This window comes from Odontesthes bonariensis, chromosome 24 (genome assembly GCF_027942865.1).
Source record: "Odontesthes bonariensis isolate fOdoBon6 chromosome 24, fOdoBon6.hap1, whole genome shotgun sequence".
In the NCBI taxonomy this organism is placed as follows: Eukaryota; Metazoa; Chordata; class Actinopteri; order Atheriniformes; family Atherinopsidae; genus Odontesthes; species Odontesthes bonariensis.
Window position 1 is genome coordinate 883,526 of NC_134529.1, and position 22,681 is coordinate 906,206.

A 22,681-nucleotide genomic window follows, 5' to 3' on the forward strand; every position below is an offset into this window, starting at 1 on the left:
TGTGTGAAGGTCTGAGGGAACAGAGCTCATTGTGTATCCTGCAGAAACGATGCACAAAGCAAAGAATGACTTGTTGAGAGACTTTATCATCCAAAGATTCTTTAAGTGTGATGAAAACTCTCAGTTTAAAGGAAAGAAAAAGCAGAGATTCTCATCTACGGTGTGGGTTAGAGTTAGTCTGTGGAAGTTAAGTTTAGCTGTTTTAAACACAAAGGAGTGCTTAAAGGGAGATTAAATACGTTTATACTTTGGATTGCAGGTCGATTTGGTTGTAAACTCATTATTTTGTGTGTATTTTACTACATGTTTGAAATAATCAATTTCAAATTAAATCAAACTATCTAACAAACTTCTTCCTCTTGAATCTGGTAAAACTGATTTTTGTTATTGAATTATTTACCTTCATGTCGTCTCTTCTTTCATTGCATCATAATTCTGATCCACTTTACGTTGATATAAAACAGCTTCTACTTCCTCCACTTTCTTCTTCTTCACCACCCTGAACTTTTCTCTTCTTTTCTTCCCCTTTTACAGCAGAAACATGGCTGTTCTCCTGCAGTATATATATATAAATATATAACAGAAGCTGTGAGGTTAAACTCTGCAGAGTGTGCAGTGATGATCTGAAGTGTTTGTCTCTTTATCTCTGACACTCGGGCATCTTCAGCCTACAAATAGAAACCGTTTTTATCAGCTGCTGTGGAAGCTTCATCCTGCAGCTGCAGCCGTGCACGTGGTTAAAAAGCCTACAGCTGCATTCGTGCACGTGGTTAAAAAGCCTGCAGCTGCAGCCGTGCACGTGGTTAAAAAGCCTACAGCTGCATTCGTGCACGTGGTTAAAAAGCCTGCAGCTGCAGCCGTGCACGTGGTTAAAAAGCCTGAAATCGACTGACGGATTCAGGTTTTATGAGCCCTGGATGTTTGAGCAGGGAAACGTAGTCCTGTAGTCATGTTAAGAGCTTTTATTTTGTAGTTCTGTGGTGAACCTGTTACTGAAGGTGAGGATTAAAGGCTGTTCGAATGTTTCGTCTGGTTCTTTTGTGTCCCTCAGTCAGGAAGAGCCTTGGTTACCCTCGGTTACCTTCAGTTACCCTCGGTTACCTTCAGTTACCCTCAGTTACCCTCGGTTACCTTTGGTTACCCTTTGGTTACCCTTTGTTACCCTTTGTTACCCTTTGTTACCCTTTGTTACCCTCCGTCACACGGGTGTAGAACATGGATGGAAGTTTTTTAAGAGATGAAATGAAGCTGATCAGGAAACATGTTGAGTTCAGACTGACTGACAGGAAGTAAAAACTGGAAGAATCAGCTTCAGATTTAACTTTGTAGAATTAGAGAATCTGATTTTATGTTTTAGTTTGAATCAAACGGAAGAAGAAGAAACCGTTTTAAATAGATTGTTATTTATTCTGCATTTAAAAAACAAGAAAAGCTAAAACAGATCAAAATGTTTTTCAAAATGAAACATCTGTTGGTTTCAACATCGATTCAGGAGGAAATGATCAATACTTCTGATCAGATCAATAAAGAAAATGTGAGAACTTTAGTCTTTGATGCTTCACCTGAGTCTGCGGGCTGCGTTTCCACCTGTTGGGTTCGGGTTAACCCAGCTCCCATAAACCAGAACCAGAGTCTGTCGGAGCAGCTGGCAGGTAAACACGGGTCCAGGTCAAAGTTCACCTGCTGGTGGGAGGGGCTTCCTACAGCCAATCAGAACAGAGCAGAGGACTGATCTGAATCCTGAACTCAGGGGTGAGTCCCTGATGTAAACTCGGGTATGATCCTAGGTGAGTCCCAGCTGTAAACTCGGGTATGATCCTAGGTGAGTCCCAGCTGTAAACTGGGGTATGATCCTAGGTGAGTCCCAGCTGTAAACTGGGGTATGATCCTAGGTGAGTCCCAGCTGTAAACTGGGGTATGATCCTAGGTGAGTCCCAGCTGTAAACTGGGGTATGATCCTAGGTGAGTCCCAGCTGTAAACTGGGGTATGATCCTAGGTGAGTCCCAGCTGTAAACTGGGGTATGATCCTAGGTGAGTCCCAGCTGTAAACTCGGGTATGATCCTAGGTGAGTCCCAGCTGTAAACTCGGGTAGGATCCTAGGTGAGTCCCAGCTGTAAACTCGGGTAGGATCCTAGGTGAGTCCCAGCTGTAAACTCGGGTAGGATCCTAGGTGAGTCCCAGCTGTAAACTCGGGTAGGATCCTAGGTGAGTCCCAGCTGTAAACTCGGGTAGGATCCTAGGTGAGTCCCAGCTGTAAACTGGGGTATGATCCTAGGTGAGTCCCAGCTGTAAACTCGGGTAGGATCCTAGGTGAGTCCCAGCTGTAAACTGGGGTATGATCCTAGGTGAGTCCCAGCTGTAAACTCGGGTAGGATCCTAGGTGAGTCCCAGCTGTAAACTCGGGTAGGATCCTAGGTGAGTCCCAGCTGTAAACTCGGGTATGATCCTAGGTGAGTCCCAGCTGTAAACTCGGGTAGGATCCTAGGTGAGTCCCAGCTGTAAACTCGGGTAGGATCCTAGGTGAGTCCCAGCTGTAAACTCGGGTATGATCCTAGGTGAGTCCCTGCTGTAAACTGGGGTATGATCCTAGGTGAGTCCCAGCTGTAAACTCGGGTAGGATCCTAGGTGAGTCCCAGCTGTAAACTCGGGTATGATCCTAGGTGAGTCCCAGCTGTAAACTTGGGTATGATCCTAGGTGAGTCCCAGCTGTAAACTTGGGTAGTATCCTAGGTGAGTCCCAGCTGTAAACTCGGGTATGATCCTAGGTGAGGCGTTCAGCAGAGCGACATGTGTTTGCGGTGATGCTCAACCAGCGGCACCAGGCAGCGCGGCGGGCCGGCCTGCAGCAGGAACGGGTGCTCCAGCAGGTCGGTGGCGCTGCTGCGCCGCTCAGTGTCACAGGTCAGCATGGCATCCAGGAAGCCCTTCAACACCGGGGACACCTGAGCACAGACACAGGGACATCATCAGAACCTGCAGGGAACACTCAGAACCTCCCAATGCCACCTGCTGGCGATTCAGACGCATCATCAGATATTCATCATCAGCTCCATAAATGAAGCAACCTCGGACATCTGTGCAGACTAAACAGCCAGCGGGCAGAAAACCCGAAACCCGACACCCGATATCCGAAACCCGACTCCCGAAATCCGACTCCCGAAACCTGAGTCCTGACTCCCGAAACCCAACTCCCAATATCCGACTTCTGAAACCCGACTCCCGATATCCGACTTCTGAAACCCGACTCCCGATATCCGAAACCCGACTTCCGAAACCCGACTTCCGAAACCCGACTCCCGATATCCAAAACCCGACTTCCAAAACCCGACTCCCGATATCCAAAACCCGACTTCCGAAACCCGACTCCCGATATCCGAAACCCGACTTCCGAAACCCGACTTCCGTAACCCGAAAACCGACTCCCGAAACCCGACTCCCGATATCCGAAACCCGACTTCCGAAACCCGACATCCGAAACCCGACATCCGAAACCCGATATCCGAAACCCGATATCCGAAACCTGACTTCCGAAACCCGACTTCCGAAACCCGAAAACCGACTTCCGAAACCCGACTCCCGATATCCGAAATCCGAAATCCGAAACCCGATTTACGATATCCGAAACCCGACTTCCGAAACCCGACTTCCGAAATCCGAAACCCGAAATCCGACTTCCGAAACCCGAAACCCGACTTCCGATATCCGAAACCCGACTTCCGAAATCCGACTTCCGATATTTGAAATCCGACTTCCGAAACCCGACTTCCGAAACCCAACTCCTGATATCCGAAACCCGACTTCCGAAACCCGACTCCCGATATCCGAAACCCGACTTCCGACACCCGACTCCCGATATCCGAAACCCGATATCCGAAACCCGAAACCCAATATCCGAAACCCGACATCCGACTTCCGAAACCCGACTTCCGAAACCCGACTTCCGAAACCCGACTTCCGAAACCCGTCTTCCGAAACCCGACTTCCGAAACCCGTCTTCCAATATCCAAAACCCGACTTCCGAAACCCGACTTCCGAAACCCGTCTTCCAATATCCAAAACCCAACTTCCGAAACCCGATATCCGAAACCCGATATCCGAAACCCAACTTCCGAAACCCGATATCCGAAACTCGACTTCCGAAACCCGATATCCGAAACCCAACTTCCGAAACCCGATATCCGAAACTCGACTTCCGAAACCCGATATCCGAAACTCGACTTCCGAAACCCGATATCCGAAACTCGACTTCCGAAACCCGATATCCGAAACTCGACTTCCGAAACCCGATATCCGAAACCCAACTTACGAAACCCGATATCCGAAACCCGATATCCGAAACTCGACTTCCGAAACCTGATATCCGAAACCCGATATCCGAAACCCGATATCCGAAACCCAACTTCCGAAACCCGATATCCGAAACTCGACTTCCGAAACCCGATATTCCGAAACCCAACTTCCGAAACCCGATATCCGAAACTCGACTTCCGAAACCCGATATCCGAAACCCAACTTCCGAAACCCGATATCCGAAACTCGACTTCCGAAACCCGATATCCGAAACTCGACTTCCGAAACCCGATATCCGAAACTCGACTTCCGAAACCCGATATCCGAAACCCAACTTACGAAACCCGATATCCGAAACCCGATATCCGAAACTCGACTTCCGAAACCTGATATCCGAAACCCGATATCCGAAACCCGATATCCGAAACCCAACTTCCGAAACCCGATATCCGAAACTCGACTTCCGAAACCCGATATTCCGAAACCCAACTTCCGAAACCCAACTTCCGAAACCCGATATCCGAAACCCGATATCCGAAACCCGACTTCCAAAACCCGAAACCCGACTTCCGATATCCGAAACCCGACTTCCGATATTTGAAATCCGACTTCCGAAACCTGACTCGCGAAACCTGACTTCCGAAACCCGACTTCCGAAACCCAACTCCCGATATCCGAAACCCGACTTCCGAAACCCGACTCCCGATATCCGAAACCCGACTTCCGAAACCCAACTCCTGATATCCGAAACCCGACTTCCGAAACCCGACTTCCGACACCCGACTCCCGATATCCGAAACCCGACTTCCGAAACCCGACTTCCGAAACCCGACTTCTGAAACTCGACTTTCGAAACCCGACTTCCGATATCTGAAACCCGACTTCCGAAACCCGACTTCCGATATCCGAAACCCAACTTCCGAAACCCGATATCCGAAACCCGATATCCGAAACCCGATATCCGAAACCCGACATCCGAAATCCGAAACCCGATTTCCGAAACCCGACTCCCGACTCCCGAGTGTGTGTGTGAGTGAGTGAGTGTGAGATATTCTTCTGACCCGTTGGATGTTCTTGATGCTCGGTGCTGCCTCGTCTCTCAGCTTCTTCATGGCGATGATGGGTGTGTCGCTGAAATACGGCGGCTCTCCGTCCACCATCTCCACCACCATGATGCCCAGAGACCAGACGTCCACCTGGGAACACAGGACGCCGTTAGAGACGCTGTTCCACTAACGTCTTCCTTGGGCTCTGTGACGTTATATGTGGAGTTATGTTAAATCCTGCATGCTTCCCCGGCTCATCGTGTCCTCGGGCATCTGGAGTTAAACTTAAACTTAAATTATTTCAAAGGCGACATATTCTGCATTTTCTTTCTGAGCTCTTACTGAGATGTTTGAGATAGACTTTGGTCAAAGTACCTGTTGGTTTAAGCTCAGGTGCTCTCTGTCTCAGCCCTGTTTTAACATTCTCCCCACATGGCTCACACCTATTATCATCATTTCACCAACAACCCTCCAGCTCTACATACAGATACAGATAGTTCCACTGTTGGTCACAGAGGGAAATAGTTTAGCATGTAGCTGTAAGCTAGCAGCAGATGCTAGCAAACAATGCTTTCTCATCAGCAGTGATGGACCCAGCCGGGGAATGATCCTTTCTCATATGTGACCCAGGCTGCCGGTTTTATCATTCTGTAAATCTGGATCTCACCTCGGTGCCGTACGGTATTTTGGAGATGACCTCAGGAGCCATCCAGTACGGAGTCCCCACCAGAGACTTCCTCTTTGGGACGTCTTTACTGATCTGAGCGCAGAAGCCAAAGTCTGACAGCTTAATCTGCAGCAAGAAGATGGAGACACAGAGGGAATAAACTGTTTTATTCATTTATTCTTAGCAGCATGTTAGACAGCCATGCGGTTATTTCTGCACTCTGACTCTAATTCACTGTCGTAAACTAATTAAATGAAGAGTTTAAGGTTTAATCCTTAGAGTAATGTAACAGCATTATGCTGATGTCCTCATAAGGACAGAAGAACAGGGATGTTACCCTGCCATCCAGTGTGAGCAGGATGGAGTCGCTCTTGATGTCCCGGTGGATGACGCCCTGAGAGTGGAGGTAGGACAGCGCCTGCAGGACGCCTTCGCACACCGTTGCTATCTGCTCCTCGTCCAACCTGAGGATCACAAAGTGTATCAGACTGTAAAATAGAGCCAAAGTAAAGTGAAAGTACCATTTTAATGAGAAATAGTGTTTATCAGTACCAGCTGAAACAGCCAAACACTTCCTGTTAGCTGCATGAGCTAACGGCCACACACTTCGTGTTAGCTGCGTGAGCTAACGGCCAAACACTTCCTGTTAGCTGAGTGAGCTAACGGCCAAACACTTCCTGTTAGCTGCATGAGCTAACGGCCAAACACTTCCTGTTAGCTGAGTGAGCTAACGGCCAAACACTTCCTGTTAGCTGAGTGAGCTAACGGCCAAACTCTTCCTGTTAGCTGAGTGAGCTAACGGCCAAACACTTCCTGTTAGCTGCATGAGCTAACGGCCAAACACTTCCTGTTAGCTGAGTGAGCTAACGGCCAAACACTTCCTGTTAGCTGAGTGAGCTAACGGCCAAACTCTTCCTGTTAGCTGAGTGAGCTAACGGCCAAACACTTCCTGTTAGCTGCATGAGCTAACGGCCAAACACTTCCTGTTAGCTGAGTGAGCTAACGGCCAAACACTTCCTGTTAGCTGAGTGAGCTAACAGCCAAACATTTTAATTATCTGAAGGTATTGATTTGACTTAAATGAGCTAACCTGGCCTCGCTGATGATGTGGGTGAGAGCGCCGCCCTGCAGGTACTCCATGATGACCCACAGCTCCTCCTCCACCAGAGCGCTGCGGAACATCTCCACCACGTTCGGGTGCCTGTAGTCCCTCATGATCACCACCTGAGACAAACGAGTAGAGCAGTTTGGTCTGAGGTTCGGTTCCGGTAGGTCCACAAGCCCCGCCCCTCTCTATGCCCCACCCTCTCTCTACCCCGCCCCCTCTCTCTGTCCCCCTCTCTATGCCCCCCCTCACCTCATTAAAGAGCAGCTCCCTGCGCTGCTGCTTCCTCAGGTCCATCATCTTCACCGCCACCTGGCGCCCGCTCTGCCGCTCTCGGGCGATGCAGACCACCCCCGTGGACCCCTCACCGATTTTCACAAAGTTCTCCAGAGTCACTCTGGGGTCGCCCGGGTCCACCACCATCTGCAGCGCCGCCTTGAACTGCTCATGGGTCACCTTCTGAGGAGCTGCCTCAGGCCTGGTCTGAGGGGCGGGGCCTGGGGAACCGGCGGGGGAGGGGCGGCCATTGGAAAGACTCGGGTGGAGTGGGTGCTGAGGTAAGCTCCGCCCTGTGAGGGTGGGGGTGCTGGTGGTGTCAGGGGGGGGCAGCAGGGAGCGGGAGGCCAGCTGAGGAGGAGGAGCACAGATGAGGAAGCTGCCACGTGTATCAGGTGTGCCAGGTGTAACAGGTGTGGCAGGTGCAGCATGCGTGGCAGGTGCAAGAGGTGTGTGGCAGGTGTGGCAGGTGTAGCATGTATGGCATGTGTAGGTGTGGCAGTTGTGGCATGTGTAGGTGTGGCAGGTGTGGCATGTGTAGGTGTGGCAGGTGTGGCATGTGTAGGTGTGGCAGGTGTAGGTGGTGTAGAATGTGTAGCTGTGGTAGTTGTGGCATGTGTAGGTGTGGCAGGTGTAGGTGGTGTAGAATGTGTAGCTGTGGCAGGTGTGGCATGTGTAGGTGTAGCAGGTGTGGGAGGTGTAGAATGTGTGGCAGGTGTGGCATGTGAAGGTGTGCCAGGTGTAGCATGTGTGGCATGTGTAGGTGTAGCAGGTGTAGGTGGTGTAGAATGTGTAGCTGTGGCAGGTGTGGCATGTGTAGGTGTAGCAGGTGTGGGAGGTGTAGAATGTGTGGCAGGTGTGGCATGTGAAGGTGTGCCAGGTGTAGCATGTGTGGCATGTGTAGGTGTGGCAGGTGTAGCATGTGTGGCATATGTAGGTGTGGCAGGTGTAGTATGTGTGGCATGTGTAGGTCTAAGAGGTGTAGGTGTGGCAGGTGTAGGTGTGGCAGGTGTAGCATGTGTGGCATGTGTAGGTGTGGCAGGTGTAGCATGTGTGGCGTAACAGGTGTTGCAGGTGTAGAATGTGTAGCTGTGGTAGTTGTGGCATGTGTAGGTGTGGCAGGTGTAGGTGGTGTAGAATGTGTAGCTGTGGCAGGTGTGGCATGTGTAGGTGTAGCAGGTGTGGGAGGTGTAACAGGTGTAGCAGTTGTAGTTGTGGTAGGTGTGGCAGGTGTAGCATGTGTGGCATGTGTAGGTGTGGCAGGTGTGGCAAGTGTAGCATGTGTGGCATGTGTAGGTGTAGCAGGTGTAGGTGTGGCAGGTGTGGCAGGTGTAGGTGTGGCAGGTGTAGCATGTGTGGCATGTGTAGGTGTGGCAGGTGTAGCATGTGTGGCGTAACAGGTGTGGCAGGTGTAGAATGTGTAGCTGTGGTAGTTGTGGCATGTGTAGGTGTAGGTGGTGTAGAATGTGTAGCTGTGGCAGGTGTGACAGGTGTGGCAGGTGTGGCATGTGTAGGTGTAGCCGGTGTGGGAGGTGTAACAGGTGTAGCAGTTGTAGTTGTGGTAGGTGTGGCAGGTGTAGCATGTGTGGCATGTGTAGGTGTGGCAGGTGTGGCAAGTGTAGCATGTGTGGCATGTGTAGGTGTGGCAGGTGTGGCATGTGTAGGTGTAACAGGTGTGGCAGGTGTAGGTGTGGCAGGTGTAGCAGGTGTGGCAGGTGTAGGTGTGCCAGGTGTGGCAGGTGTGGCAGGTGTGGCATGTGTAGGTGTGGCAGGTGTAGCATGTGTGGCATGTGTAGGTGTGGCAGGTGTAGGTTTGGCAGGTGTAGCATGTGTGTCAGTTGTGGCATGTGTAGGTGTAACAGGTGTGGCAGGTGTAGGTGTGGCAGGTGTAGCATGTGTGGCATGTGTAGGTGTGGCAGGTGTAGCATGTGTTGCGTAACAGGTGTGGCAGGTGTAGAATGTGTAGCTGTGGTAGTTGTGGCATGTGTAGGTGTAGGTGGTGTAGAATGTGTAGCTGTGGCAGGTGTGACAGGTGTGGCAGGTGTGGCATGTGTAGGTGTAGCAGGTGTGGGAGGTGTAACAGGTGTAGCAGTTGTAGTTGTGGTAGGTGTGGCAGGTGTAGCATGTGTGGCATGTGTAGGTGTGGCAGGTGTGGCAAGTGTAGCATGTGTGGCATGTGTAGGTGTGGCAGGTGTGGCATGTGTAGGTGTAACAGGTGTGGCAGGTGTAGGTGTGGCAGGTGTAGCAGGTGTGGCAGGTGTGGCAGGTGTAGGTGTGCCAGGTGTGGCAGGTGTAGCATGTGTGGCATGTGTAGGTGCGGCAGATGTAGCATGTGTGGCAGGTGTAGGTTTGGCAGGTGTAGCAGGTGTAGCATGTGTGTCATGTGTGGCATGTGTAGGTGTAACAGGTGTGGCAGGTGTAGGTGTGGCAGGTGTAGCATGTGTGGCATGTGTAGGTGTTGTAGGTGCGGCAGGTGTGGCAGGTGTAGGTGTGGCAGGTGTGGCAGGTGTAACAGGTGTGGCAGTTGTGGCATGCGTGGCATGTGTAGGTGTAACAGGTGTGGCAGTTGTGTAGGTGTGGCAGGTGTAGGTTTGGCACGTGTAGCAGGTGTAGGTGTGGCAGGTGTAGCATGTGTAGGTGTGGCAGGTGTAGGTGTGGCAGGTGTGGCATGTGTAGGTGTAACAGGTGTGGCAGGTGTAACAGGTGTGGCAGTTGTGTAGGTGTGGCAGGTGTAGGTTTGGCAGGTGTAGCAGGTGTAGGTGTGGCAGGTGTAGGTGTGGCAGGTGTGGCATGTGTAGGTGTAACAGGTGTGGGAGGTGTAGGTGTGGCAGGTGTAGCATGTGTGGGTGTGGCAGGTGTAGGTGTGGCAGGTGTAGCATGTGTGGGATGTGTAGGTGTGGCAGGTGTAGGTGTGGCAGGTGTAGCATGTGTGGGTGTGGCAGGTGTAGGTGTGGCAGGTGTAGCATGTGTGGGATGTGTAGGTGTGGCAGGTGTAGGTGTGGTATGTGTAGCAGGTGTGGCATGTGTGGGTGTAACAGGTGTAGCATGTGTGGCATGTGTAACAGGAACAGGTGTGGCATGTGTAACAGGAACAGGTGTGGCAGGTGTAGGTGTGGCAGGTGTAGCATGTGTGGCAGGTGTGGGTGTGGCAGGTGTAGCATGTGTGGCATGTGTAGGTGTGGCATGTGTAGGTGTAACAGGTGTGGCAGGTGTAGCAGGTGTGGGCGGAGTCAGATAATCTGATCGGAGTCATTCATCAGAGCGTGGAACTTAACCTTTAATCTTACCTGGACGTCGTAGGAGGAGTGCGGCCTTCTGGGAGTCTCTCTGGAGGATGAAAGCAGGTCAGGCAGGTGAGGCCCACCTGGTCTCAGTCTCAGGTGACAGGACGTCGGCCTGTGCCTTAGCTCCGCCCCCTCACTGCGGGCACACTGTTCACCTGTGGCAGGTGTGAGGGGCGTGGCCTCAGGTGTGAGGGGCATGGCCTCAGTGCTCACCTGGCAGCTGGACTTGGCTCTGAGCAGCGCTCCGGTCAGTTTGGGGCTGCCGCTCTCGCTGCGCACCTGTCGGATCCGGTCCTGCCAGTAGGTGGAGCCGCCGCCGCCCTTCACGCTGTTGCCGCGGCGCCCGGCCTCCTGGTACTCATACGACTCCTCCGGCAGCTCTCCCAGACGACCCATGGACTGGGCCCGTTTCCGTGCCGACAGGCTGGTGCGGCGCAGAGAGTTGGAGCCGCTGACGGACAGACGACTCATCTCGGAGATCACGTGACTGATGTAGTCGCCATGACCGACGAAGCTGCCGCGGACGATGGTCTAAAGACACAAAGACCGGTCATGTGATCAGAGTCCTCAGGAAACAAACAATAAAACGGGATTAAAATTTGACCTCTGACCTTCTGGGGTTTGAGTTGAAAGTCGGTGATCCTGGAAGGGTCCACCAGGGGGCGTGGCCTCCTCAGCGTGTCGATGACGCTCTGCCACTGCGACGGCAGGCCCACGTAGCGCCCGGTGCTGACGTCGAACGAGGTGTGGACGCGGTGCTGGAAGTCACTCGGCGCAGAGATCTCCAGCCGGTGCTTCTTCTTCCTGCGGCGGAACATCGCCACGGCAACACGGCGGCGGAAGTCAGGTGAGGAGACCTGAGGGAAACAAGGGGAAGCAGAAAGCTGAGCGGCCAAAGAGCAGCAAGACCGACGCTGTTTTTCAGACATGATGAAAACACAGGGAGAGTCCCAGCTCCTCTTCCTGCAGAGCTGAGTCACCTGAGAAGTCACATGACCTCCTCCTGTCAGACAAAAACCCACCAAACAGCCCAGGTTAGAGCTCACCTGTGTGACACTGATCCTGTTTAGTTTCCTCCTCCAACCCAAACATAACATTCACACCTTTCTTTTTTCTTTAATAGTTCACAGACTTTTTGTTTTATTCAAATCCTTTGAAACTGTTTCAGTACAAAAGGATTTACAGAAACTTTGTCTTTGGGGTTAGCACTTCGACCTCCCACTGCAGATACCCTTACACAGGTTCTCCAGGTGTAGAAAGGTAAACAAAGGTGTAGAAAGGTAAATAAAGGAAAACAAAGATGTACGAAGGTAAACAAAGATAAACAAAGGTGTTCAAAGGTGTATGAAGGTAAACAAAGATGTACGGAGGTAAACAAAGGTGTACAGAGGTAAACAAAGATGTACGAAGAAAAACAAAGGTGTACGGAGGTAAACAAAGGTGTATGGAGGTAAACAAAAGTGTACGAAGGTAAACAAAGATGTACGAAGAAAAACAAAGGTCTACAAAGGTAAACAAAGGTGTACGAAGAAAAACAAAGGTGTACGAAGAAAAACAAAGGTGTACGAAGGTAAACAAAGGTATACGAAGAAAAACAAAGGTGTACAGAGGTAAACAAAGATGTACGAAGAAAAACAAAGGTGTACGGAGGTAAACAAAGATGTACGAAGAAAAACAAAGCTGTAAGAAGGTAAACAAAGGTGTACAGAGGTAAAAAAATGTGTACGAAGGTAAACAAAGGTGTACAGAGGTAAACAAAGATGTACGAAGAAAAACAAAGGTGTATGAAGGAAAACAAAGATTTACAGAGGTAAACAAAGGTGTACAAAGGTAAACGAAGGTGTACGGAGGTAAACAAAGGTGTACGAAGGTCAACAAAGGTGTACGAAGGTCAACAAAGGTGTACGAAGAAAAACAAAGGTGTACGAAGGTAAACAAAGGTATACGAAGAAAAACAAAGGTGTACGAAGGTCAACAAAGGTGTACAGAGGTAAACAAAGATGTACGAAGGTAAACAAAGGTGTACAGAGGTAAACAAAGATGTACGAAGAAAAACAAAGGTGTACGAAGGTCAACAAAGGTGTACAGAGGTAAACAAATATGTACGGAGGTAAACAAAGGTGTACAGAGGTAAACAAAGATGAACGAAGAAAAACAAAGGTGTACGAAGGTAAACAAAGGTGTACGAAGGTAAACAAAGATGAACGAAGGTAAACAAAGGTGTACGAAGGTAAACAAAGGTGTACAAAGGTAAACGAAGGTGTACGGAGGTAAACAAAGGTGTACGAAGGTCAACAAAGGTGTACGAAGGTCAACAAAGGTGTACGGAGGTCAACAAAGGTGTACAAAGGTCAACGAAGGTGTACGAAGGTCAACAAAGGTGCACGAAGGTCAACAAAGGTGTACGGAGGTAAACAAAGATGTACGAAGAAAAACAAAGGTGTACGAAGGTCAACAAAGGTGTACAAAGGTCAACAAAGGTGTACAGAGGTAAACAAATATGTACGAAGGTAAACAAAGGTGTACAGAGGTAAACAAAGATGTACGAAGAAAAACAAAGGTGTACGAAGGTCAACAAAGGTGTACAGAGGTAAACAAATATGTACGAAGGTAAACAAAGGTGTACAGAGGTAAACAAAGATGTACGAAGAAAAACAAAGGTGTACGAAGGTAAACAAAGGTGTACAAAGGCAAACAAAGGTGTACAGAGGTAAACAAAGGTGTACGAAGGTAAACAAAGGTGTACGAAGGTAAACAAAGGTGTACAGAGGTAAACAAAGGTGTACGGAGGTAAACAAAGATGTACGAAGGTAAACAAAGGTGTACAGAGGTAAACAAAGATGTACGAAGAAAAACAAAGGTGTACGAAGGTAAACAAAGGTGTACGAAGGTAAACAAAGGTGTACGAAGGTAAACAAAGGTGTACGAAGGTAAACAAAGGTGTACAGAGGTAAACAAAGATGTACGAAGAAAAACAAAGGTGTACGAAGGTAAACAAAGGTGTACGAAGGTAAACAAAGGTGTACGAAGGTAAACAAAGGTGTACGAAGGTAAACAAAGGTGTACAGAGGTAAACAAAGGTGTACGGAGGTAAACAAAGGTGTACAGAGGTAAACAAAGGTGTACAGAGGTAAACAAAGGTGTACGAAGGTCAACAAAGGTGTACGGAGGTAAACAAAGTCTGCCACAGTCTGGTTTTATTCTGGTTTTTGTTCTTAGAGTTTGTGTTCAGTTCAGTTTCCTGTTTTATTTTGAAAGTCAGCTTCCTGTTACTCCTCTTTTAGCACTTCCTGGTTGCGCTTCTCTTAGCTTTGATGTCCTGTCACTATTATTGTCCCTCCATCCTTGGTTTTCAGTCTGGTTCTGATTTTGGGTTTAGTTCATTTTGAGCATTTCTTTAGTTTCCTGCTGAGCAGAACTTTGATTTGGTGAGAAAAATAAAGACTTTTGGTTCCCTTTTTGAACCCTTTTGGGTCCAAACCTCACGCTTTGTTCTGGATTCTCTCAGTGTGAATAAAGCTGAAGCAAACTGGGAGACACAAAGATCAAAAATAGGGGACCAAAACAACCAGAACCGCCAGAACCGCCAGCAGAACACAGATGTTTAACTAACTGACCGGGGTTCTGGTTCCGGTAGGGGTTCTGGTAGAGGTACTGGTAGAGGTACTTGTAGGGGTACTTGTAGAGGTTCTGGTAGGGGTACTGGTAGAGGTACTTGTAGAGGTTCTGGTAGAGGTACTTGTAGAGGTTCTGGTAGGGGTACTGGTAGAGGTTCTGGTAGAGGTACTTGTAGAGGTTCTGGTAGGGGTACTGGTAGAGGTTCTGGTAGGGGTACTTGTAGAGGTTCCGGTAGAGGTTCTGGTAGGGGTACTTGTAGAGGTTCTGGTAGAGGTACTTGTAGAGGTTCTGGTAGAGGTACTTGTAGAGGTTCTGGTAGGGGTACTGGTAGAGGTTCTGGTAGGGGTACTGGTAGAGGTACTTGTAGAGGTTCTGGTAGGGGTACTGGTAGAGGTTCTGGTAGGGGTACTTGTAGAGGTTCCGGTAGAGGTTCTGGTAGGGGTACTTGTAGAGGTTCTGGTAGGGGTACTGGTAAAGGTACTTGTAGAGGTTCTGGTAGAGGTACTTGTAGAGGTTCTGGTAGGGGTACTGGTAGAGGTACTTGTAGAGGTTCTGGTAGGGGTACTTGTAGAGGTTCTGGTAGAGGTACTTGTAGAGGTTCTGGTAGAGGTACTTGTAGAGGTTCTGGTAGGGGTACTGGTAGAGGTTCTGGTAGGGGTACTGGTAGAGGTACTTGTAGAGGTTCTGGTAGGGGTACTGGTAGAGGTTCTGGTAGGGGTACTTGTAGAGGTACTTGTAGAGGTTGTGGTAGAGGTACTTGTAGAGGTTCTGGTAGGGGTACTGGTAGAGGTGCTTGTAGAGGTTCTGGTAGAGGTACTTGTAGAGGTTCTGGTAGGGGTACTGTTAGAGGTTCTGGTAGGGGTACTTGTAGAGGTACTTGTAGAGGTACTTGTAGAGGTTCTGGTAGGGGTACTGGTAGAGGTTCTGGTAGGGGTACCAGTAGAGGTACTTGTAGAGGTTCTGGTAGGGGTACCGGTAGAGGTTCTGGTAGGGGTACTGGTAGGGGTTCTGGTAGGGGTACTTGTAGAGGTACTTGTAGAGGTACTTGTAGAGGTTCTGGTAGGGGTACTGGTAGAGGTTCTGGTAGGGGTACCAGTAGAGGTACTTGTAGAGGTTCTGGTAGGGGTACCGGTAGAGGTTCTGGTAGGGGTACTGGTAGGGGTTCTGGTAGAGGTTCTGGTAGGGGTTCTGGTAGGGGTTTTGGTAGAGGTTCTGGTAGGGGTTCTGGTAGAGGTTCTGGTAGGGGTTCTGGTAGGGGTTTTGGTAGAGGTTCTGGTAAGGGTACCGGTAGAGGTTCTGGTAGAGGTTCTGGTGGAGGTTCTGGTGGAGGTTCTGGTAGGGGTTCTGGTAGAGGTTCTGGTAGGGGTTCTGGTAGAGGTTCTGGTAGGGGTTCTGGTAGGGGTTTTGGTAGAGGTTCTGGTAAGGGTACCGGTAGAGGTTCTGGTAGAGGTTCTGGTAGAGGTTCTGGTAGGGGTTCTGGTAGGGGTTCTGGTAGAGGTTCTGGTAGGGGTTCTGGTAGAGGTTCTGGTAAGGGTACCGGTAGAGGTTCTGGTAGGGGTACCGGTAGAGGTTCTGGTAGGGGTACCGGTAGAGGTTTTGGTAGAGGTTCTGGTAGGGGTACCGGTAGAGGTTCTGGTAGAGGTTCTGGTAGGGGTACTGGTAGAGGTTCTGGTGGAGGTTCTGGTAGATGAGTAGTAACTGTTTGATACTTATTGTTGGATTCTTTATTCAGGGTCCCTGTGCGTCTACCATCAGAATCAGAACCTCCAACGGGTCGGACCCTCAGTGAGAAACATCCCGACCCAAACACCCAGCGCCATGTGGACGAGGCAATGGGTGACGACCTGCCGACCTGAGGGCTGTCAGTGTTTCCCAGGATCAAAGGCAGTCGCTCATCTCGTTAACGAGGTCACGTGACCTGGTTACCCTGGTTACACAACGAGCCTCCGAGGAGATGAACCGACTGAGTGATCGGATCAGGTCATCAGCCAATCAGACGACCCCCCCGCTGTCCTACTTCCTGATCCAGGATCTGAGTTCCTGTTTCAGCCGGCTGGTTGGATCCCAGCAGAGACGGAAAGGATCTCATCCCGTCCTGAATTCTCTTCTTACTGCCCGAGCAGAACTTCTGACCCGCTTACAGGTGGCCCAGAACCTTCCAGAACTCAGCTACCAGCAGAACCTTCCAGAACCTCCCATATTCCACCAGTTCTGGTTCTCAGCCCGATCAGAACCAGGGGACTCTGAGCCCAGAGATCTGGCAACCGGTTTGACTTCAACTGGTTTAACTTTAACCGGTTTGACTTGAACTGGTTTGACTTGAACTGGTTTGACTAACTAGTTTGAATTGAACTAGTTTGAATTGAACTAGTTTGACTTTAACTAGTTTGACTTTAACTGGACGTTGTGATTTATTTCTGATCTTATTCTATTTTTCTTTCCTTGTTTTATTTGATCTTTTCTGAAGCACTTAGAGAGAGGTTCTGAGAGGTTCTGAGAGGTTCTGAGAGGTTCTGAGAGGTTCTGAGAGCTTCTGAGAGGTTCTGAGAGGTTCTGAGAGCTTCTGAGAGCTTCTGAGAGGTTCTGAGAGGTTCTGAGAGCTTCTGAGAGCTTCTGAGAGGTTCTTCCTGTTCATGTCTGCTTTACTGCATCTCAGATCAGCGTTAACAGTGACCTGCTCACCTGGTTCTGGTTCTCTGAAGGCCGGTCTCAAAACGAGGACCAAACACATCACTCACCTGTGTGGATCAGCACCTCCCGTCCTCAGGTAATCCAGGTCCAGATCAGCTGAGTTCACTTCCACCTGAAACCAAACACAGAGACGATGAAGCTCAGAGCGGCTCCCTCCTCCTCTTCATCACCCTTCATCATCTTCGTTTATCTTCCTCCTCCTCCGACCGACCGGATCAGATCGCTGCACATCCTCCTCCACTCCCACTGAGTAAACAGGAGGGGGAGGAGCCACAGGGAGAGGAGCAACAGGAGGGGGAGGAGCCACAGGGGGAGGAGCAACAGGAGGGGGAGGAGTCACAGCTGGACTTTAAACATGACTGATTCAGGAAGTCTCAGGTTCGGTCTGTCACTCCTTCCAGCTGCTTTCCAGCTGTTCATGTTTCAGCCAATCAGGGAGCAGCAGGTAGAAGTCAGCTGGTGTGATTGGCTGACGGAAAACTGACAACAAGGACCAATGATTATGACACGTCTGACTGTGATCACCATCTGTCAGAGTCAGGTTTCAGGTTAGTTTATGTTCCCCACTCGGCCCCCTGCAGGCTGGGAGGGTCCAAAGCCCCAGAACCGTCCATAAAACATCTAAACAAGTCCAGAATCAGTTAAATACTGGACTAAAATCAGATAGAACTAATGTAAAACTGGGCCAGAAGCAGTTTTAAACTGGTCCAAAACCCCAGAACCGTCCATAAAACATCCAAACAAGTCCAGAATCAGTTAAATACTGGACTAAAATCAGATAGAACTAATGTAAAACTGGGCCAGAAGCAGTTTTAAACTGGTCCAAAGCCCCAGAACCGTCCATAAAACATCTAAACAAGTCCAGAATCAGTTAAATACTGGACTAAAATCAGATAGAACTAATGTAAAACTGGGCCAGAAGCAGTTTTAAACTGGTCCAAAGCCCCAGAACCGTCCATAAAACATCTAAACAAGTCCAGAATCAGTCAAATACTGGACTAAAATCAGATAGAACTAATGTAAACTGGGCCAGAAGCAGTTTTAAACTGGTCCAAAGCCCCAGAACCGTCCATAAAACATCTAAACAAGTCCAGAATCAGTCAAATACTGGACTAAAATCAGGTAGAACTAATGTAAAACTGGGCCAGAAGCAGTTTTAAACTGGTCCAAAACCCCAGAACCGTCCATAAAACATCCAAACAAGTCCAGAATCAGTTAAATACTGGACTAAAATCAGATAGAACTAATGTAAAACTGGGCCAGAAGCAGTTTTAAACTGGTCCAAAGCCCCAGAACCGTTGCTAACAGCCGGTGGTTCCTGCTGGTTCCAGAGGACGCTCCACAGGCATGTTGGCCGCAGACCAGCTGCATGTTTTCAGGGTGTGACTCACCGACATACCTGAGGAGTCAAACACTACATGACCAGACAGCTCCGCCATGACGCCTCCGCCTGAAAGCTGCAGCGAGACAGGAGCCGGACTCACAGCCCATAATGAGTCAGGTGACCCAGAGACGGCGCCCTCAGGTGGCCCAGAAACGGCGCCCTCAGGTGGCTGCACCAACCATGTGTTAACGTCAGATCGTCAGAACGTCAGTGTTAACATCTGAAACAATTCCAAAGTTAGCCCAAAACCAACATCTGAAACCAGTCCAAAGTTAGCCCAAAACCAACATCTGAAACAATTCCAAAGTTAGCCCAAAACCAACATCTGAAACAATTCCAAAGTTAGCCCAAAACCAACATCTGAAACAATTCCAAAGTTAGCCCAAAACCAACATCTGAAACAATTCCAAAGTTAGCCCAAAACCAACATCTGAAACAATTCCAAAGTTAGCCCAAAACCACCGTCTGAAACTAGTCCAAAGTTAGCCCAAAACCAACATCTGAAACAATTCCAAAGTTAGCCCAAAACCAACATCTGAAACAATTCCAAAGTTAGCCCAAAACCAACATCTAAAACAATTCCAAAGTTAGCCCAAAACCACCGTCTGAAACTAGTCCATAGTTAGCCCAAAACCAACATCTGAAACCAGCCCAAAGTTAGCCCAAAACCAACATCTGAAACCAGCCCAAAGTTAGCCCAAAACCAACATCTGAAACCAGTCCAAAGTTAGCCCAAAACCAACATCTGAAACCAGTCCAAAGTTAGCCCAAAACCAACATCTGAAACAATTCCAAAGTTAGCCCAAAACCAACATCTGAAACTAGTCCAAAGTTAGCCCAAAACCACCGTCTGAAACTAGTCCAAAGTTAGCCCAAAACCAACATCTGAAACCAGTCCAAAGTTAGCCCAAAACCAACATCTGAAACAATTCCAAAGTTAGCCCAAAACCAACATCTAAAACAATTCCAAAGTTAGCCCAAAACCAACATCTAAAACAATTCCAAAGTTAGCCCAAAACCAACATCTGAAACAATTCCAAAGTTAGCCCAAAACCACCGTCTGAAACCAGTCCAAAGTTAGCCCAAAACCAACATCTGAAACCAGTCCAAAGTTAGCCCAAAACCACCATCTGAAACCAGTCCAAAGTTAGCCCAAAACCACCATCTGAAACCAGTCCAAAGTTAGCCCAAAACCAACATCTGAAACAATTCCAAAGTTAGCCCAAAACCACCGTCTGAAACTAGTCCAAAGTTAGCCCAAAACCAACATCTGAAATCAGTCCAATGTTAGCCCAAAACCAACATCTAAAACAATTCCAAAGTTAGCCCAAAACCAACATCTAAAACAATTCCAAAGTTAGCCCAAAACCAACATCTGAAACAATTCCAAAGTTAGCCCAAAACCAACATCTGAAACAATTCCAAAGTTAGCCCAAAACCAACATCTGAAACAATTCCAAAGTTAGCCCAAAACCAACATCTGAAACCAGTCCAAAGTTAGCCCAAAACCAACATCTGAAACTAGTCCAAAGTTAGCCCAAAACCAACATCTGAAACCAGTCCAAAGTTAGCCCAAAACCAACATCTGAAACAATTCCAAAGTTAGCCCAAAACCAACATCTGAAACAATTCCAAAGTTAGCCCAAAACCAACATCTGAAACAATTCCAAAGTTAGCCCAAAACCAACATCTGAAACCAGTCCAAAGTTAGCCCAAAACCAACATCTGAAACTAGTCCAAAGTTAGCCCAAAACCAACATCTGAAACCAGTCCAAAGTTAGCCCAAAACCACCGTCTGAAACCAGTCCAAAGTTAGCCCAAAACCACCGTCTGAAACCAGTCCAAAGTTAGCCCAAAACCAACATCTGAAACCAGTCCAAAGTTAGCCCAAAACCAACATCTGAAACCAGTCCAAAGTTAGCCCAAAACCAACATCTGAAACCAGTCCAAAGTTAGCCCAAAACCAACATCTGAAACCAGTCCAAAGTTAGCCCAAAACCACCGTCTGAAACCAGTCCAAAGTTAGCCCAAAACCAACATCTGAAACCAGTCCAAAGTTAGCCCAAAACCAACATCTGAAACCAGTCCAAAGTTAGCCCAAAACCAACATCTGAAACCAGTCCAAAGTTAGCCCAAAACCAACATCTGAAACCAGTCCAAAGTTAGCCCAAAACCACCGTCTGAAACCAGTCCAAAGTTAGCCCAAAACCAACATCTGAAACCAGTCCAAAGTTAGCCCAAAACCAACATCTGAAACCAGTCCAAAGTTAGCCCAAAACCAACATCTGAAACCAGTCCAAAGTTAGCCCAAAACCAACATCTGAAACCAGTCCAAAGTTAGCCCAAAACCAACATCTGAAACCAGTCCAAAGTTAGCCCAAAACCAACATCTGAAACCAGTCCAAAGTTAGCCCAAAACCAACATCTGAAACCAGTCCAAAGTTAGCCCAAAACCAACATCTGAAACCAGTCCAAAGTTAGCCCAAAACCAACATCTGAAACCAGTCCAAAGTTAGCCCAAAACCAACATCTGAAACCAGTCCAAAGTTAGCCCAAAACCAACATCTGAAACAATTCCAAAGTTAGCCCAAAACCAACATCTGAAACCAGTCCAAAGTTAGCCCAAAACCAACATCTGAAACCAGTCCAAAGTTAGCCCAAAACCAACATCTGAAACCAGTCCAAAGTTAGCCCAAAACCAACATCTGAAACCAGTCCAAAGTTAGCCCAAAACCATTTAGTAAAAGTCTGTTGCTCACAAGCTTTTATTTTGTAAAAGTCTGTTGCTCACAGGCTTTTATTTTGTAAAAGTTTGTTGCTCACAGGCTTTTATTCTGTAAAAGTCTGTTGCTCACAGGCTTTTATTCTGTAAAAGTCTGTTGCTCACAGGCTTTTATTTTGTAAAAGTCTGTTGCTCACAGGCTTTTATTTTGTAAACGTCTGTTGCTCACAGGCTTTTATTCTGTAAAAGTCTGTTGCTCACAGGCTTTTATTTTGTAAAAGTTTGTTGCTCACAGGCTTTTATTTTGTAAAAGTCTGTTGCTCACAGGCTTTTATTTTGTAAAAGTTTGTTGCTCACAGGCTTTTATTTTGTAAAAGTCTGTTGCTCACAGGCTTTTATTTTGTAAAAGTCTGCTGCTCACAGGCTTTTATTTTGTAAAAGTCTGCTGCTGTCTGCTGTGGAACAGGAAAAGAAAGTAAACGGCGGATCCACCAAACATGGAGAAGGGTACGGAACTTTTACTCGGCCATTTTCATTTTAAAGTTCTTCCAGACGGCGGAGTCGACAGAACCAAAGTCATCTGTAAACTCTGCCAAGTTGAATTGTCTTCTCAGCGTAGTAGTTCCAGTCTAAAATATCACTTAAAGGCAAAACACACAACTGATAGCAGCAAGTCATTCAAGGAAACAGACAGTGGAGCGAGGCTTCTACATAAAAACTACAGAAAGATGCTGATGTTAAAAGTGTGTTTGCACAACAAATGTTATGGCACTTTCATTCATATGGCAGCACATTTAAAATAAAGCTAAATGCTAAAAGCTATACGCTACTTTTGGATTCATTTTTGGATTCTGCGTTCAAATGAGATTAATCGTGATTAATCAGGGAAATCATGATTAATCAGATTAAACATGTTAATGGTTGCCCGGCTCTGGTTAAAAACTCTTCCTGTGAAACAGACTCTCTTCAGAACTCATCACTGAGCGGCAGACAAACACTTACCTGATGCAGGTGAGCCCAGGTGAGCCCAGGTAAACCCAGGTGAGCCCAGGTAAACCCAGGTAGCCGGTCCCTCGCGGCCCGCTCCTCTCCTGCTCGGCTTCGCCTCACCTGGCTCCAGGTGGAGGTGGGCGGAGCTTAGTCTGACGGAACATTTCAGGCTTTACGACTCAGAAACGGACCAGAACCAGAACCGGAGACTTCAGGGGTTTCCTCCCGGATTCCGGTCCCGGGTCAGAGGCTCTGAAACCAGAACAGAGTCACCGGGAGCGGCAGCACGCGCTCCTGCTTCCACGTAGCGATGAGCCGAAGCTGCAGGCTGCAGCACGCGCTGCCCGAGGGCTGCCGAGCACGTGACTCATCACAGGCAGAATGCCTCCATTTACCCCACCTTACCCCACTTTACTCACTTTACTCCACCTCTGATCCCAGCCACGGCTCCAGCTGCTTTAACCTGGAAAATAAGAAGAAGAAACTTATTGAATTTCTTTAACCCTCCTGTTGTCCTGCGGGTCCAAAGTGAGCCACCACCATGTTTAGCTGCAGAAGAAATACCTTAAACTATCTTTTATGACTTTTCCTAAAGGGACCCCATCA

The 22,681-nt window shown here is 48.4% G+C and overlaps 1 protein-coding gene across 2 annotated transcripts; it reads right to left on the reverse strand.

Annotated features, from left to right (window-relative positions):
- Nucleotides 1–1,386: 1,386 nt before the first annotated feature.
- LOC142375476 (serine/threonine-protein kinase PAK 6-like) lies at nt 1,387–22,415 on the reverse strand. 2 transcript variants are annotated; one of them, XM_075459501.1, is made up of 10 exons: nt 22,088–22,415; nt 17,027–17,091; nt 11,282–11,527; nt 10,674–11,201; nt 7,363–7,737; nt 7,096–7,229; nt 6,343–6,469; nt 6,006–6,131; nt 5,354–5,488; nt 1,387–2,944 (listed from the first exon to the last, which is right to left on the reverse strand). In XM_075459501.1, exons 3-10 carry the CDS (start codon nt 11,486–11,488, stop codon nt 2,777–2,779), a joined length of 1,800 nt encoding a protein of 599 aa, XP_075315616.1. In that variant the 5' UTR covers nt 11,489–11,527; nt 17,027–17,091; nt 22,088–22,415; the 3' UTR covers nt 1,387–2,776. The 2 variants fall into 2 exon arrangements, with proteins under 2 accessions (XP_075315616.1, XP_075315617.1); XM_075459502.1 differs by lacking the exon at nt 22,088–22,415 and adding an exon at nt 18,379–18,654.
- Between the last annotated feature and the right edge of the window lie 266 nt (nt 22,416–22,681).

What these genes read in the sequence shown, in the direction of transcription:
- LOC142375476 (XM_075459501.1), bottom strand. Translation starts at nt 11,488, where the DNA reads ATGTTCCGCCGCAGGAAGAAGAAGCACCGGCTGGAGATCTCTGCGCCG. An exon ending in ACTCCTCCTACGACGTCCAG is followed by an intron (nt 7,738 to 10,673) that starts GTAAGATTAAAG and finishes CCTCCTCCTCAG; the next exon opens with CTGGCCTCCCGCTCCCTGCT. An exon ending in AAATACCGTACGGCACCGAG is followed by an intron (nt 5,489 to 6,005) that starts GTGAGATCCAGA and finishes CTGTGTTCCCAG; the next exon opens with GTGGACGTCTGGTCTCTGGG.